The sequence below is a fragment of the Aptenodytes patagonicus genome, chromosome 8 (assembly GCF_965638725.1).
Source record: "Aptenodytes patagonicus chromosome 8, bAptPat1.pri.cur, whole genome shotgun sequence".
Lineage (NCBI taxonomy): Eukaryota > Metazoa > Chordata > Aves > Sphenisciformes > Spheniscidae > Aptenodytes > Aptenodytes patagonicus.
In genome coordinates this window covers 2,773,061-2,790,756 of record NC_134956.1, presented here as the reverse complement: position 1 = coordinate 2,790,756, position 17,696 = coordinate 2,773,061, and the positions used below count along the sequence as shown (strand labels likewise).

Genomic DNA, 17,696 nt, shown 5'->3' with positions numbered 1-17,696 from the left:
GCCAACTAAGGTAAACAGTAAGCAAATGACAGAAAGCAAAGAAGAAAAACCAACCAGTGACTATTAGATGGCCAGTCACAATTTTAGTTTAACTTTATGCTATTCCCTCCCTACCAATATTACCTCAATTATCCGGCTGTCTACAGGCATTGTAGTGCTAACCATGTGGACATTTGGTGTGGATGTAGATCGCTGTCTTTGGGAAAGGGAGCCCTCAGAGGAAGGATTTGATGTGTTGAATGTGAAGGCATGAGGTGTAGAATACCTGTGCTGGGAACTGAGAAGGAAAGAGAGAGAAAGGGAAAGTTGTGGTTATTTTTTCCCCTCTAGCAATTGACAAATACTGTTCAATGTAACCTGTCCAAAAGCAATATACACAGAGTTCCAAACAGAGAAAAAGCTGGGACTTACATGCTAACTAAACTATTTGGTCAGCTAAATCATTCCCAGTTTAACCTGGGAAATAAATTTAAAAACTTGAAGATCTTGTCAGCTCATATACGTATCTAGTGTGTTTAACATAAGCCTGTTTCTGCCGTTATAAATTTTGCCACAGTTCACCTCAATCCCCATCAAATCACATTTAATACCCTGACAAAATACTGGCTCTGCTGGATTAATTCAGGTCTGTGAAATTTAAACAAACTGCTCATTTCAAGCCTGTTAAACGCATAGCTTAAGAGCTACTTTTAATGCTAAGCCCTGAATTTGTAGAGGTTTGCTAGACTGTTCAACGGTTCGCACGGAACAGCCAGCAAGGAAGTCATGAAACCCAATACCAGTTAAAAGGAGGCCAACACTAAAATCCAGTTCAACAAAGAGTTATAAATCACAGCTAATCACTCAAACCTTATTTATCCCAAATCACACAAGTATCTTAACTGAAATCAGCCAGCCTTCATAAAAAGCTTAAAAAACTATCAAGTTAATGAGTCACTGTTCAACAACACTGGAAATAGAGTAAGATGGCAAAGAGAACATAAGATCAATTCCTGATGCAGTTCCCACTAAAATAAATAAATAAATAAATACATAGAACCATTTGCAAGTCAGCTACGTGCTCTGTGCCTCATTCCTGAATAGGCCAAGATTTTTTCAAAGGGATGTAGAAAAAACAAAAGATGGCCTGCCCTCTTCAGCCTCTAGAATTTCAAGGAGAAGAATACAGGCATAAATTAGGATCAGAAGATGGGCCCCTTTGAAAGGGAAACAATTTTTATTCTAGCATTTAAAACTACAGGAACGTTCTCTTTAGGTCTCCGAATTTTCTTTAAGAGGAGCATACTTTTAGTTTCCACTGTTCCCTCTTTAAACTCTTATCTATCATCATAACATTAGAACGCTATTTTAGTTTATGTATGCAAGTCATGCAAACCCTCACATGTATGCTACCTGATCAGATAAAATAAAATTAATTCACAAAAATACCAAAGGGAGCCTTGAATTTTCTTAGACAGGAAAACAAAGGTCTCCAGAAAATCTTTAATATCCTCCCTTAAAAATCTTAAGACTAAAAATTAAAAATATAAAATCCCAGATCAACATTTTGCTTGACTCTAAGAACAAGAAAGGACACTACATATTATCTGTGATGAAGTGGTGTTGCCTTCTTGCACATTTATCCCAACCTTCTATAAGATTGTTCTATTTTTGAGGAGTTGGGGGTGTTTTGGTTTTTTTGTTTTTAAACAACTGTATTTCCCAAAACAGAAATGACAGGAAATACTAGCTTACCTAACAGGTATCCGGGAGACAGACTCCCGCATCCGTCTCATTGTCAAGGGAGGTAGTGCAGGGACACCACTGTCACTGATATTTGAATTTGGGAACAATCTGAAATATCAACAAAAACAATTACAATTTCAACTGCTACACTACCTCCTGTACAATGCTCTTTAAAGCTGAAAATTTAAAGGGCTGTTTCTTTCCAGCATAATTAACTTCATGAACACATTCCTATCTTTACATAATATTTTTCCTCTGTGTATGATATGACTAAAAACTATGTCTTCAGACTCCCAAAGAAAATTTCCATGTGTTCTTCCTAAACCTAAGATACAAATCTTTTTACATCAGACTTCAGATTTTTCTGAAAGGGTATTCAACACTGAATTTTTTAAGTTCTATTAAACCCATGTAGCACCAAGTGGCACACGTAATCCTGCACTCTAATGACTAGTCAGTATAAGAAACTGTATAACTATATGACCAAGTTTAGTTATAAAAAAAAAATACAATCACTAAGTAAGACACATAAAATCAATTATAGGTTTTAACACTTTTGCATAAAAGGATTTCTTCTAACATAATGATTTTCAACTTTTTCTAAACAATGTTAGCAAAGTATTACACTTCATCAATTTTCTTTTCTCACCATTCCATGCATTTTCAACAGGGTGTCAAAAGCTGTGGTAGTTCTGAACACTCACTCATGCTTCCAACAGCTAAAAAACAACTGAATCGTGACCTTTTTTTCTTCTAACAAAAGTGTTATGTGAGAGGAATTACTATTACTCTGTTGAAACAGAGAGCATTATAGCAACTGCCTGGTCATTCAAGATCTTTGTTTGCTTGTCCCAAATATTAAAATTTACAGCAAGAACAAAACACATTTAATGTAAACGGCCTTCTTCACCTGGGAATAGACAATCATTGCTGGCTGTTTTATGAAATCAATACACAAGTTCTGTATATTGATGAAAGTGACTACACTTCCCAACAATCCAAATTTATCTCTACGATAAGAGATTAAAAAACCGATGCTTGTCTGTCACAGAGAATTACTGTTGCTATTAAAAAGGAACAGTCCTTACAAGAGTTGCCTGATATTGCTCCAGTCGACACACATGGTTGGAACTTTAGTGCTGCAGTGTTCATGGAATTTATAACCACATGTCTGACACCGAAACCCATTTAGGAGGAACTTCTGGCAGATGTCACAGAAAGCAAGCTTTAGAAATGTCTTCCGAGCCTAGAAAACACATTAAACGATTAATCCAAGCCACTAGCTTCTCTTCATTAGCCGAGATGAACATCTTCAGAGCTCAACATAAATAAATACCATCTTAAAACGTTATCAGTGCCCCCAAAGTGCTACTGATCTTAAAACCACACGAGTATTCTTGTATATATTTCCAGTTCAGTTGGAAACCTAGAAAGCTTACAAACATTTAGGGCTTTGTTTACTTGATTATTTAAAAAAAAAAAAAAAAAAAAAAAAAAAAAAAAAGGGAAGTGTTCTGTCAAATTCAAAAGTACTATTTTGTGCTCAGTAAGGTGACAGAGTTGGGTGGGCCAAGAATTGGGGGTTTTGTTTTTAGTATCACCAAGGAGGTGAAGGAGAATCAGGTCATAAGAACCACCTCTTTTTTTTTTTTTTTTTTGGTCAAAATGCTTGTCATGTGTTTATGGCTAACCAATACCCCTTGCATAAGAAATAAATTCCTTAGTAAATAAAACAGTTTAAGGAAGTTTTATTTTTTTAAATGGCATCTAACATTTTTTTAAAGGTTCTGAAATACAAGAAAAAGATTAAAATGAACCAAAGGGCTTCTTCCCTCTGGAGCATACTGTGGAAGAAGGCTCAAAGTTTGAGCTTCTTCCAGATCTGGAGAAAAATATTAGTGTTCTGGTGACCAACTACAGATGATTTTATTTGTAGTTTTCTAAAAATGTGAAGTAGAAGCAAAGCTACTTTCAGTTTCTGTAAATCAATCCTAACCTTTCTAATGGATGTAAATGATAATCCTTTAGTTGTGCCACTTGGCACAATATTTTTCTGGGACAAAACAACAAAAAGACTAGAATATAGGAATAGAGTTCCTTCCCAGGGAGAACAAAATAATGCAAGGTAAAACTGCAAGAGCTAGGCATTATCTCTTTGTTAAAAACAAAACAAAAAAACCCACTCTATTTATTTGCTCTATACTGAGCAAATAATTTTTGAGAAGAAACTTCAAATCTGAAGTCTTTCATCCCCCCCAAAAACACTGTCAAATTACAAGGCAGCATTAGCTCACAAAACAACGTCATGACCTTGCAGAATTAACAGCACCCCTGTACATTCAGTACAATTACCAACAGTCCAATAAAGCTGCCAAACTTATCCAGCCTTTTTTGATTGATGAGCCAGAGACTGAAAATGCAAGTTATCTCCCAGTTCTGGACTTTAAAGACATGATGTCTTAATATGACAGTTACAGAAATATATATTTATATAAAATAAAAATTACAATCATCAGACCTTTGAAGAATACGTGTAATGTGAGCTTTTAAAGTCTCTAACATCTAGGAATCACTGAACGTAAATAGAATTCTGGCATTTCATTGCAAATTGACATTTAGCTAATCTAATTTGTTGGGAGTAGAGGTGAAGGAATCAAATCATCACTTCTGAACTCCACCCTGTGTTTAGAAAGCCAAAAGGTACCTAATGCCTAAAACATTCTTCGACTGAATATATGGTTCAACTGATACAATTTACATCAAAATACAGAAGAGGAAAAGCTTACAAAATTGTGCGTAGTGAGTGGAACATGATCAAGAAAGTCCACTTGCAGTTCCTCTCCAATCAAGGAGGCAGCATCTGTATTCCAATCCAAACGCACTTTTTTTCTGAAAGAAAGAGAAAATGGGGACAACAAATTACTTAAAGAGATAAGAAGTCTGGCCTAATCAGTGATCTATGTTTTGTGAGTTTTCTTGAGTAAACTGAAAACAAATACAAAAAAGCATGGCTAACCTCTTATAATGAGCTATATTTCAGTGTCTTTCACTTAAAAAATTAGAAGCAACTTTGAAAACATAGCTATTCACCCCTCTTTCTGTTTGTTTTTTAACATTTAAGTCATTTAGATATATAGATTATTTGAAGTAAGACACCTAGAAGCTGTAATGGAGTCACAGAAATACCCTTATAAACAAAACATAAGAAATTATGAATGGCAGACTTAGTGACATGAAAGCCATATTACGTGCTTCAGCACTAAAGTTACTGGTGACCCCAGAACGGACTCAGTTACATAGAGATGTAAACCCACAAATGACTGCCTCATGATTGAGGCTTAAAAGGGCATTAAGCCCAAGCCTTACGAGGTGTGAAGTTAAATGTATTAACTCCATGAGATACCTTCACTCCCTCAGCTTGTAAAAGAATCATTTGGTATTTAATAGCAGCATCCCCGGTCCTACAAGAAATAAGGAATATCTGAAGTGAGATTTAAATCCAAACATTGAAAAGTTCTAGAGGAATGTAGAGCCTTAAAACTGAGCACACAGAGGAGATGTTCATTTAAGTTGGCTAAGAATCACTAGCACTGAAGTTTACCAACTACAAATGCAAAGGAAAAATGCACCTCAAATATGAAGGCATAGCACATCATTTCATCTAGTGTATGACAAAAGCCTCCATAAGAGGCTACAAGCACTTGAGTGTACCCCTCAATTTTGAGCATTTTTAATATTTAGTTTTAAAACAAAAATAAAATTTTTAATACCCAGGAAGCTGAAGAAGTTGCCCTAAAGAAAGCAACATGGAAGTGTTCACATCCAAAAGCACAACCAAATTGTGCTTTTAAAAGAAAGTAGCAAGGGAGAGGAAGAAAGCATTATTGCTGCTATTCTAAAACCAAGATTTTTACATTCTCTAGTTGAAAGTTTCACATATAATGTTCCAGACTCTTACCCTTTTGGTTCAGTAAGAAGCCGAAAAACTGCACAGCATTCTGGCTGCAGACCTCTTACTTTAAGTGCCTTCATAAGACAGTCATGTAAGGTCATCCCATTTCGCACATTTACCTGTGACCAAAGGAAAAAGATTTTAGTCAGTGATTGCAGAATTTGTTTAAGCTTTTTTGGGGAAAATAAAAAAGTCACTGTTTTCTCCTTTTCTTTAGAAGTTCCAGTAAAACTACACAGCTGTTCACTTTTGAAGTTAATAAATAGATAAATAAAAATTACTTGTATGATGTAACAACAGACTGCCGTGCCTTCCAATTTAACTTGCCACGCATTAAGCCAACCTGTCAGGCAGGCATGTTTTCTGCCATATACATAACTATTGTGTACTTAAGCAAAGGAAGTTTTGAAGCCATTTTATAACTTTTCAATTTCTTACAATCACTAAGTTTCTATGAAACAGGATTTTATACAGCACTCATACAAGTAGGTAGCCTATAAAAGTAACAGAAAAGCAGGTAAATGGAGTTACCTTAAGTATAGAAAAAGGCTTAATTTAGATTTCAGGGAACTTTGCATAAGACTTATTAGTACACTCAGCTCCAAGTAATAGAAGTGTTCCCTCAAGAAGTTTCACTTCAGCTTTAACTACCATACTTCACTGGGGGCATCCAAGTGAAGAAAATGGTGACAGAAATTACTACATATTTTACTTCATACAGGCATCATTGTTTAGGTCAGCCAACTACTGTCTTTTAATGTTAAATATGTAAGCAAAGTATCTTGCTCATGCATATTGGAAAAATACAGCACTGAGGTAGAGAAATACAGGTTCTCAAAATACAAATACACTGCTTTCAAAATACGTCCTCTAGAATTAACAAACTGATGACAACACACTTAATCACAATAAGACCTTTTGTGAAGCTTGGCATTTCTGTTGCCAGATACACGTCATAGTGTTAGCAATGGGAACAGTACGACATTTCTTACATAAAGGTAATGTAGACTTACCACCGTGCGCTGCTTGTTGGGCAAGAAAACACGAATAGTATTACTAGTTTTGGAAGTATCTGATATTTTGCCATCATCAGATGCTCGGCGTTGATAACCAAACTGCTGGACGATAGTAGGTGAAATACAGTTTGGGCCATCAAAGACAGAATCCTTGAGTCCAAAACCATTACTGATAGTCTTCCAAGCTCCCTGAATGTGCTCCATTGATGTGGTCTAAGAAACAAAAATTGAGAGAGTCAGGAAAATTACAATATCCTTCACTATGAAGTGGTACTCTCTGTTCCTGAGACAACAAACCTCACAGCCTCTTTTGAAAGCATCTGAAAACTGCACTGCCTTCTCCCTTGTGACATGATCAACCTACACACACATGGTACAGTTCACCCACATCTGCAAAATTAGCCTGAGTCTTGAAAGCATTTGACTTTCTGCACATAAACAGATCATCAGTAATATATGCATAATTCCTCTCACTGCATCTCTGGTGTCACAGGAGCAGTTTACCATCATGTTAATTTAGACAATCAATGCCTGAGGGGCCTTCAGAAACATGGCTAGATGCTAGCTGCAGGCCAAAAGAATAGTCCTGTAAGCCAGATACGGCATGCAAGCATTAGCACTGACTGTACTGTTGAGAAAAAGAGACCCAACAGGAATTATAATAAAAAGCATTCATTGAAGAAATTCTATTTTTATCAGTGATTTTGGGACTTTGGTTTGGGTTTTTTGGGGGGAGGGGTTTAGCTATTAGTTTGTGGTAGTTTGTTTTTTTTTTTTAAAAAAAGGATAGCAAGTTTAATACTGTTAGTATACAACAAAATACGTAACATTTTAATAGTATCACAATTTACATAGTATGAAACAGCAAAAAAAATTCTAAAACCCCACACACACTATGCTCAGTTACATTTCAGCATAAACCTCTTCCAGTGCAGGGACACGAACAACCCCCTGCATACTTCCAAATCAGCACACAGTACTATTTTTGCACACTCCGGGACAAAGATAAAGGTATCAGTATATTTTTTTCCCCCAGCTATCACAACTTCAATGCAGCCTGAACTCCACTCCAAATTATCCTCCAAACGCATCTTATTCAAAACTAAGCAAAAACAAAGTCTGAAACAGTTTTGAACAGTGAAATGTACTCCTTGCTAAATTTCCAAGTAGCCAGATTCATTACCAAGCTTTCAAAAAGAAAAAAAAAAAAGGAACAGTGAAAATAAGCACAATAATTTATTTCCTCCATAAAGCTGCATCCTTCTATAAACATCTGAGAAACTGATGTTCAGAACCATACAGTGCAAGTGCACATCTTTTGCCACATCAGTAGATTGTTTCCAAATTCAGCTTCAGTGGTCGTGCACACCACCTATATTCCTGATCACCTCTATGAAAGGTAAAGAAAGCTGTATTAAAGCGGCAAAGTCAAAAAGCAAGTAAGTCAGGAAATTTCCAAATAAAGGTCTTCCAAGCAATCCAAATTCCATCCCCTTATGGCACAGGAAAGACTTACACTGAAAGACCTACATTGTTCCCCTGAAATCACTAACAACTTAATTCAGTACATAATACCAAACACTCTTTTACTGAACACCTATCAGCATCTATTAAATTCTCATTTCATGTGTGGTCCTGTACCTCCTTTGTTGCAAATTATTTGAACCCTCCAATTCATTTCCTCATGCCCCTTTGTGTAGCACCCATGCCAAACAAACAAACAAACAAACAAAAAAGCTCCTCTTATCCCAGACATTCACATGCTTATGTCAGAGAAAAGACGACGGTGTTTGTTACATTTGAAGAGCTAAAGTAATGGAATTCATGGAAAAAGAGATCTCCGCTAGTGTTAAGTGTCCATTTTGGGATGCCCAGAAGGACAAAATTTGAATTTCAGAGTGTCTTCATTCTCAGCACAACTCTGAAAAGCCTTAGCTAGATTTGTAAGTACTTAACATTGCTAGAGACCTAAACCCAGATCTGACTAGAGCTAGAAATGAAACATGTAACAACAAAGAAAAAGGTTTGGTTTATATGAAGCACCTACCATCGCATGCAAAATGCAGCGGCAGAACTTTAGGCCTCCTACACTCCTACATTCTCTGCTACAAAGGGATCTTTCGGTCACTTCATGAACATTTCTTTCATTGGCAACGTATACAATGACAACATACATATCCTCTCATTCTCTCCTGCCAATCATTGTCATTCCTGCATCAATGCCATCAGTTGTGCAGGTCCAGTTGTTCAAAGGTTCAAAATATTTAAATGTCAGTAAGATTTAAAACTCAATACCCAATCGAAATCTAATGGGATTTAGATACTTGGATTTTTTTTTTTCTTTTAATCTATGGCACGTAAATGACAAGTCTTACATTTGATGTAAAAAGTGAACAAGGAATGGGAAGACACAGAGACATTCTGAAAAAAGGAGGGAGGAGGGGAGATAAAATTGAGGAATACAACTGAGTTCAGCATACTCAAGCAAATACAACAATCTCGCAACTCGTACGCATTGCCCTACTGTCAGGAATCAGAAAGGTGAAAAAGGACTTGTGTATGAAAAAGGAGTTGTGTATGAAAAAGGAGTTGCAACAACTGTATTATGCGCATGGACAGCTAAAAGAGTAACTAGTTAGATGGCAACAATAAAAACAGAGTGGAGATAAACTGTTAGATAAGAGGGGTAAGATGAAACCCAGACAGCTTGTTCTCTTTCTTCCTCTTAACTTACCCACTATGGGGAACCCTACTTCATTTCACCCTTCCAGGTAATACATGAGACAAAACAAGAAGAGGAGCTCAACTAAGTAAGCTGAGATAAGGAATACCGGGACAACCATCAAAACCTCCTTGTTGTCACTGCTGACTTAAGCTGACAACACCTTAACGTTACAGCCTTTGTATTTAATATTTTGACATGCTGTAACATTTCCTGAAAAATTCAAGAGAAAACAGGAAATGACAAAAAATTCAAACTTGCACCTTGACAAAAGCTAAGTTTCATACCAAAAAAGGTACTTCCCTGCTCTAACGGTGTTCTCTCATCCGAATATGAAAGGCCTACTGCATACTGTAGAACAGCCTACTAGAGTAGATCACAGAAACACATTTTGAGGTTGTTGTACACACAGTCAGAAAAACAAAGACAGCAACTGCTATCAGCCTTCTGTACAATACAAATGTCAGTTGTATCTTTGATTATGCATTTGCATCCTTCTCTTTTGTAGGATCTTTGCCTCAAGTAAGTGCTGGATATTCTCAGGACTGTGTACGTTTGGCATAATCCTCTCTTCCAGCAATGCCCTGCTCTCTTTTGCCACCATGCTTCATCAGTGCGTTTTTGCCGTCTTTTGGGCTGCAGCTGATGATTGTGTCCCTGGCAGCTTGGGTTTGCTCACAGACGTTGAGAGTTCTTTTTCCAGAAAATGAAAGTACCTTCTCACCTCAGCAGGCAAATCTAAAACATGCCATCCTTAGCTCTCCTTCCTGCCTAAACTGAAGGCTATGGGTTTCTACTCACACACTTCAAGGAGCCACCACTGAAGGAAGAAGATGAGAACTTGGCTCAGATCTGGCCTGGAGTGGAGAAAGACCTGCAAGTGGCCTGAGGGTAGAAGGGGTAGGGGAGAAGAAAGGGAAGTTTAAAAGATATTTGAAGTCTCCTGGGGAGAGACAAGGAATCTGTGATGAAAAGTTGCTAAACCTGCTCTTGGCATCCATGGTACAAGGGCATGCAGTTGGTAAGGTGGGGCTTGTTGAAGAAACAGCAGTAATCAATTGTCCTGCTGCCAACTTTTGCAACTGTTCAGAGGCAACCCTCATGTAGGATGATAGGAGGCTCCAGCTCCTCAGAAATACCTCTTCACTCAGGCCAAGAGGAGTCTAGCCAAGAACACTTTGATTCTGATACTGTATAGACAGCCACTGGACATGTTCACTTCTCAAGCCTAGTCACTGTTCTTATTTCAAATTGTTGTCATGGAAGGATAGAGACAGTCATAAAAGCTGCTTCTTAAGAAGTAATTTATGAATGATTTACACCTTTCCCCTGCCCTCTAGTGTAAAGAAAGCTAGCTTAAAAAAATTATATGAATATATACAAAAACATCCACTTTGAACTCAAACAGCTTATTGTATACATAGATATGAGGTAAGAGAATTAACATGGCAACTACTTGACCAGCTTTGAACTGACAAAAAAAATATATATATGTAATCACACAACATAATACTGCACAAACACACATGATTTCTAGTTGGTACATTGAACACAGACGCAAGTACAACAGCAGAAGACAACAGACACATTATTTCACAGGACACAGATGGTTGCATTTCTGGCCACCTTAACACGCAAGACGTGCACAACATAGCTTACCTTTCAGTGTCCTGTAACCTGTGCCCTAGCATTGATTTGTTTATTCATTTTGCGTCTTTTGCTCCAACCAGTATTTCATGAAAGCCATTTTCACTGAAACTAAATTCATTTTCTCCAACCCTCCCAAGATCCGCACCAATTCACTCCAGTGAAAAGATGTCTGATATGCTCTAAAGAGAAATTCAATTTAAAATAAAGTAGGGAAGTTCATAAATACATAATTCTTAGTTTGTCTGTTCCAGAAAAACTAGTTTTTCTTCCTTTGAATGAATTACAAGCATGTTTCTGAAACATAATCTTTACCAGGTATTAGATTTATGTTTATGCCATGCTCAAATAATCCATTGCCAGCTGAATGTTTCCATGCATCTTTAAAATTTTTCTTCCTGCAACTCTTCACTTTCATGAAAATTACTTCAAACAGCCTGTCTACAACTGAAAAACTGCAACAGCAGCATTCAAAGAATATTTTAAGATATTAAAGTATGAGTATATCAGTCCTCTTGTAGATCCAGTACTGCTAGGAAACTGATACTGACTTGTTTCATATTAAACATTCAATTTGAGCAGAACAAAAATCTCATTCTATTCCTCCACCTCCCACAGGTATACTGCACACTGTGACCAAAATTGCACTTTTAGTTAGTACTTTTTGCATGAATTACAGATTTTGATAGTCATTTGAACAAGCATTAAAACCAAATGCACAAAACAGCTATGCAATGTGCACACCTGACACTAACAAATTCCTAGAGATCATTCACTCATATCCACTCAGATCATACACTCATGTCATTCATTCGTATCCAAAAGATACTTTAAGTTACTTTAACTTTTTCCACTACTAGCAAAAAGTGTTTAGACTGAACTGTTAAAAATTTCAGTCTATCTCCCCAAGGAATGCTGAAACTGGTAATGACGAAGCCTGAAAGTTCACAGGATACAAAGCTAAACTCCTCTCAGTATAGAGTTTAGATGCCTTGCCCTTTCCTTTATTTATGAAACAAACGCCAAAAGCTTTTAAAGAAAATGTAAATACAGTTCCCCCTCCCAACACACACATGCTGCCATTTTTATCCACACGAACAATTAACAGCCACGCTCATGTTTAATGAAATACATATACAAAGGCAAAACACCACACTTTTGTTAGAAAATATAAGCTTTAAAAGTTGCTTATAAGAAAAGTTTTAATCTCTGACACAAAAAATCAATAATACATTTAACTGTGGTCTTTTCTCAGTTCCCCTCCCATACAGTAACCCTCAATTGATTTTTTATTGCATGGATGACCAGTTGTCTGGGGAAAAAAAAAGAAATCCACACCAAACAAGTATCTATTGTGATATATAGCAGTATTTTTTAAAAGTAGCTTTTCATAGCAGTAGAAGATAAATATGGACCCATTCCTATATTAATAAATAAAGCTGTGATCAGTGTAAACATAAATGCAGGGCATGAGTTAGGATCAGTCTAACAACCCAAGCAGATTTCTCATACATCTACAAGGTTGGGGTTTCTCCTTCAAATGTCCTTCATTTTAAGAGATCGATGCCAAAAAGCAAGCTCCCCCCTAATAGAACTGAGTAAAGTAAAACCTCCACTTTTTTTAGTATAATAATTTATAATTTTTATCTTATAATCAAAATTGATAAATATTGAGAGGTGGTCACTCAATGTTTTAAATGTGTTCTCTTAACATTATGAAGACTAACATTATGAAGACTATTAAAGCTGAAGTGATATTTAAGACATCCTCATCTTTTCATTTGGTAAATTCAAATGCATTACTAGAAATAAAAAGCATGCTGAACACTGCTTTCTTCTATCTGATTGTATCAGAATCACATTATATGACACTCTTGTCACACTTAGACTTCTTGTTTCTTCATCGTAATCTTAAATTCTTCACAGCAGAACCCTCCAAAGAAAAATTTAGAAAGATAGATCTTTAAAGCGGACCTTGCATTGCAGAAGTGGGGCTATGAGTTTACATGTTTATTGGCATTACACAGGCAAGACATTTCGGACCAGCATTTTTTTCCCCCAAGCCTTTCTATCAACTGTACATACATTCTCAGACACGTGCCTATTTGCATTCTGAACTTGCTCATGCTTGAATTGTTTCAAGTATGGATGAAAGCCCCAAACTGTGTTTACAGTTGCCTGGAACTCATCCACTTTACAGCAAGGATAAAAAAGTTACTCAAATGTCAGCAATCCACTAAATGCCCTTCCCACACAAGTTTTCAAGGATTAAACAAAAGTGACTGAGACTCTCAGCACAAAGAATTACTGGCTCTGTCGTCTCTCAGTTGCACGTAGTAAATGAAGAAATACTGAGGACACCACCACTGAGAACATACCAGTCTTTAAACCAACCTCAGTTTTGCTGAAAAGGAACACAGCCTGAGATTAGGTTATTCAAGTAACTGCTGGGAGCTGCTAGTTATGCAGGCTAACTGTACAGTTCAGACATACCACAGTTACTGTTAAAATACCATTGCAAAATACCAGACAATGCTAGATTATCTGTACAGCTAGACAGAACAGGATGCAGTGATTCAGCTAATTCAAGAGTTAGGTGTTCAAGAGTTAGGTGTTCTCTGCATTCACTCAGGGCAGCTTTAAACTAATAAATTTAGTTTATTAAATGTGGGCTTTGTGCCAGAACCAGCAGTGCCACCGGGAGGTCAATTCTGCAATTCTAAGAGCCTGGGCATGGAAAAAACGTACAGACTGAGGGGGGGAGCAGCAGGGAATGGGGGCAATAGCACCAAGAAAGGTTTGGAAGGGGCCTTAACCTTTTTTTCTGTGAGAAGACAGAACAAATGATTCTCCCTTATATTTTATAATAAAGTGCACCTGGGAATAGTTGAACATATGTTTCTGCAATATGAACTAAATCTAACACGATACTACTTGAGTATTTTAGTTACAAACTGCCTGGACAGCTCTAACAACTTTATTTTATTGTTTCCTATGCACCGGTATTTGTAAAGAAGCCTGCATAAAATGGCAAATAAAAACTAAACGTAATTAGAAATTACAGATTGTATACAAGCAAAATTACTTAGACTCTGTCAAACATTTACTGTCTTGAGTGCCTCCAAAAATAAATTATGCTCCATTTTAACTCTATCTCACATTATCTTGCTAAATACATCCATGAAATTACAGTTCTGGTTTGGGTGGGTTTTTATTTATTTAACAAAGTGCCATACCAGACTTTTTGTTTCAGAGGTACAATCTCAGAAAAGAAAAAAAAACCCAACCACTAGTTGTAAGATAATGTCACAGACATGATTTACATTAGGTCTGGATTATTCACAACAGATCTGTAGTTGTGTGGAAAGGCAAATGCTATTTGGAGAAGACAGGCAAACATCAAGATCTAAAGTTCTAAACTGAGGAAGGGCTTTCCCCCTGCAAAGTAAATATCCATGCAGACTGACTAAAGTAGGAGCTTAAGTTAAACATACACTTCTGATAAAGCAAACACTGAAACAACTGTAGGCATCGTATCAATTTTGTGGAATTTCTCAGAAAACAAAAAGCAAATTTCAGTAGCAGTGAAGGAATACAAGCACAGACCTCGGTTGTGGTAAGCTTCCCTTCCCCCAGGAAAGACCCAGGGACCTTGGAAGAAAGAATGGGGCAGGGTAAGGAGGAAGGGAAAGACAGCCAGAGAAAATTATTTATACCTTTAGTTTTCCTTTAAGCAAATGAAGTCCTATGACAAAAGGATGAAGTACATCATCTGTGGAAGGTAACACAAAAACAGAAGATATTTACTATTTTAACAGACAAACTTATACACATGCACAACATAGCAAATTAATAAAAAAATATTTTGTGAATTACATCAATAGTAATCATCCTTCTACTGTTAGAGTTTTCAGGGCCTTCTAGCCTTTAATAATTTTATGCAACGTTTCAGTGTAATGAGATGCACCGTAAGTCCAGACTGCATGACAACCAAATGCTACCCCAGCTCAACATAATCTCATTCTTATTCAAGAACATCATAAAAATCTCTTACAGCTAAAAACTCACTAAAGTAAAAATTAAGTACGAGTTGAATACTTTCTTCTCAGACTTCAGTTCCTTACTTACATACAGAAACACCTTGCTGACTCACAAATGTTACAACAAATCTTGGATCCAAAACAAAAACAAAGAAGGTGGTAAGCTAAGCCTCTGAAGGCTATCTGTATCTTGCATATAAGCATTAACTGTAAGAGCAAGAATTCCTACGGAAGCTGAAAAACTCTTGATTAAAAGATTGGAAGCTCAGATTAGTTAAAGAAAGAAGGGCAAGTCAAATATACAAAAATACTCACTAGATAGTAAATGATAAAATGCTTTCTTACCCAAAGTTCCCATCCTAATTAGCAATTCCTAAAACAATCCCACGCAGAGACGATTAGAGAAGGCAAAGATGCAACACAGTCACAGAGTCATTGAGGCTGGAAGGGATCTCTTGAGATCATTTAGTTCAAACCCCTGCTCAAGCAGGGTCAGCTACAGCAGGCTGCCCAGGACCACATCAGTTGGGTTTTGAGCATCTCCACAAATACACACTCCACAGCCTCTCTGTGCAACCTCTTCCAGTGTTTGACCACCCTCACAGTAAAAAAAAGTGTTTTCTCATGTTCAGATGGAGATTCATGTGTTTTAATTTGTGCTCATGGCCCCTTGTGCTGTCACTGGGCACTAGTGAGAAGCCTGGTGTCCTCCTCTTCATTCTCTCTCATCAGTGTATTTATACACATTGATAAGATCCCCCCAAAGCTTTCTCTTCTCCAGGCTGAACGGTCCCAGCTTCCTCAAGTCTTTCTTTATATGAAATACAAGACGGTACACACAAAAAAATTCAAGAAGAGATCTTACATTGCTAGCTCACTTTTGGTTAGAAGTATCCTCTCTCCTGGATACAGCAGGTGGGGGGCAGAAGGGGAAGCTGCAATGATTTTACCCAAGACAGCAAACTCCCAAAGACTAACAAGAAACCAGAAGAATGCTTTGGGATCTCCACCTTGAGCCACTTAATAATTTTAAAACTAAAGCCTACTTACAGTCTGAACTGTACATTTACCCTGCTTACTAACTTGCATACCTCTCTACAGCAAACATTTAGGAATGTGACATACAAAATATTGTGAATATGGTTTCCACCATGGAAAAAGACAAGCAGGGAGACTGGGGAGAAGGGAGGAAGGAGTGCTGTCTTTCATACACCAGAGGAAGAGCTGAGATCTTTAGTTCTAACAGAAGACAACCAGTCAGCAATAACAACATATTTAGGAAATAATCCACACTGAATCAAGGCAGAGGAGGTGTTGTTTGTTTGTTTGTTTTTAACAGATTACATTACTGAGGAATAAGGTGTGGAAAGTGATATGACCAGAAAGTACGTGGGGGCCAGAAGCAGACAAAAACAGGGACGATCAAAACCACCGCAACAACCATAAGAATAAGCAGAGGACCAGAGAAAGACATCCTCATAGGAACAAATATAGGCATGGAGGCGTAAGGGGGAAGTGTTGGGTTTTGTTTTTTAAAAGTAGCTAGGTTGAAATTAGTGAACTGATAAAAACAAGGATACAGTTATGATCCTCACATTTAGCCAAGAGGTCAAGAGATTTGTAAAGACCGGTTCCTGAGGAAAACAAGAGCTAAAAACTGAGCTGAAAAGAGCCTGGGACAAACTTTGAGAAAATTAATCCAGCCAGTATGACGGATAATGTTAGATGAAGAAGAGGAGAGAAAACTGATGGGGAGGGGAAAAGGTTTTATAGACTGAAAACCTAAAGCACTTTTATTGTAAAATCAGCCAGAAGAAAAAGGAATCTCACATACAAATCGAGAAGGCATAGCATAAAACAAGTGTGATGGGTTAAAAAAGAAGCACGTACAATATTTCTACCTGCAACCTAAGTAATAGCTGTAAGGGAGTAAAAATCATGTATTTTTCTTGACAGAGAAGAGATACATGAAAACAAAAAATCAGTAAAAACATTTGCTAACAGAACTGGCAACAAGGAAGGTTTAAGAAGCGAGTTGACAAAAATACCAGCTGTTATTGCAGATGTGAGATTCAATTAAACCTGAGAAGTACAATTGTTCACCTAAGACAATGGCAAAGCCAAGGGAGAAGAAAACGACTCTATACTGGAGGAAGTTTACCTACTTGCAGGATTTCCACCTGAGACTCCACAGTGCAAGAGAAGGAGCAAGGGAAGCAGGTGTTCTGTAAGGGGAATGCTGAACTCGCACAAGTTGATCACTGATCATACTTCAGTGTCAAACCATTGCTTTTGAAAAATTAAAAATTCTGCTACAAATATGCACCTAATTGCACAAATAGCCAGAACAAGAGTTTGAAACAGAGTTTTAAAATGATAGGTTTGAGTTTCAGTGTTGTCAAGTCACTTTTGAACTAGATGCTGACAGTTTTAGAAAATACACCTGAACAATACTGTATTTAAGATTAGGTAATCACAAACATTAGACATTTCAGCACTGTGATTCAGACGGTCATACATCGGTGATATCCTATATGTGATACTTCTACAACTGAACCCCAGTGTTATACTGTTACAGCATTCTTGCTGTTTCC

At 37.1% G+C, this 17,696-nt stretch overlaps 1 protein-coding gene across 8 annotated transcripts in view; it reads right to left on the bottom strand.

Moving 5' to 3' along the window:
* Positions 1 to 17,696, bottom strand: part of RAF1 (Raf-1 proto-oncogene, serine/threonine kinase) — an 81,199-nt gene that overhangs the window by 19,380 nt on the left and 44,123 nt on the right. For 4 of the 8 annotated variants that reach the window (XM_076345960.1, XM_076345961.1, XM_076345959.1 and 1 more), the window contains 7 exons: positions 14,779 to 14,834; positions 6,691 to 6,906; positions 5,684 to 5,796; positions 4,512 to 4,614; positions 2,814 to 2,971; positions 1,735 to 1,833; positions 124 to 277 (listed from right to left, as the gene is read on the bottom strand). In XM_076345960.1, the coding sequence (XP_076202075.1) occupies positions 124 to 277; positions 1,735 to 1,833; positions 2,814 to 2,971; positions 4,512 to 4,614; positions 5,684 to 5,796; positions 6,691 to 6,897 (834 nt within the window). In that variant the 5' untranslated portion in view covers positions 6,898 to 6,906; positions 14,779 to 14,834. The remainder of the gene's footprint in view (positions 1 to 123; positions 278 to 1,734; positions 1,834 to 2,813; positions 2,972 to 4,511; positions 4,615 to 5,683; positions 5,797 to 6,690; positions 6,907 to 14,778; positions 14,835 to 17,696) is intronic. The other 4 variants (XM_076345962.1, XM_076345963.1, XM_076345966.1 and 1 more) reach the window with 2 other exon arrangements.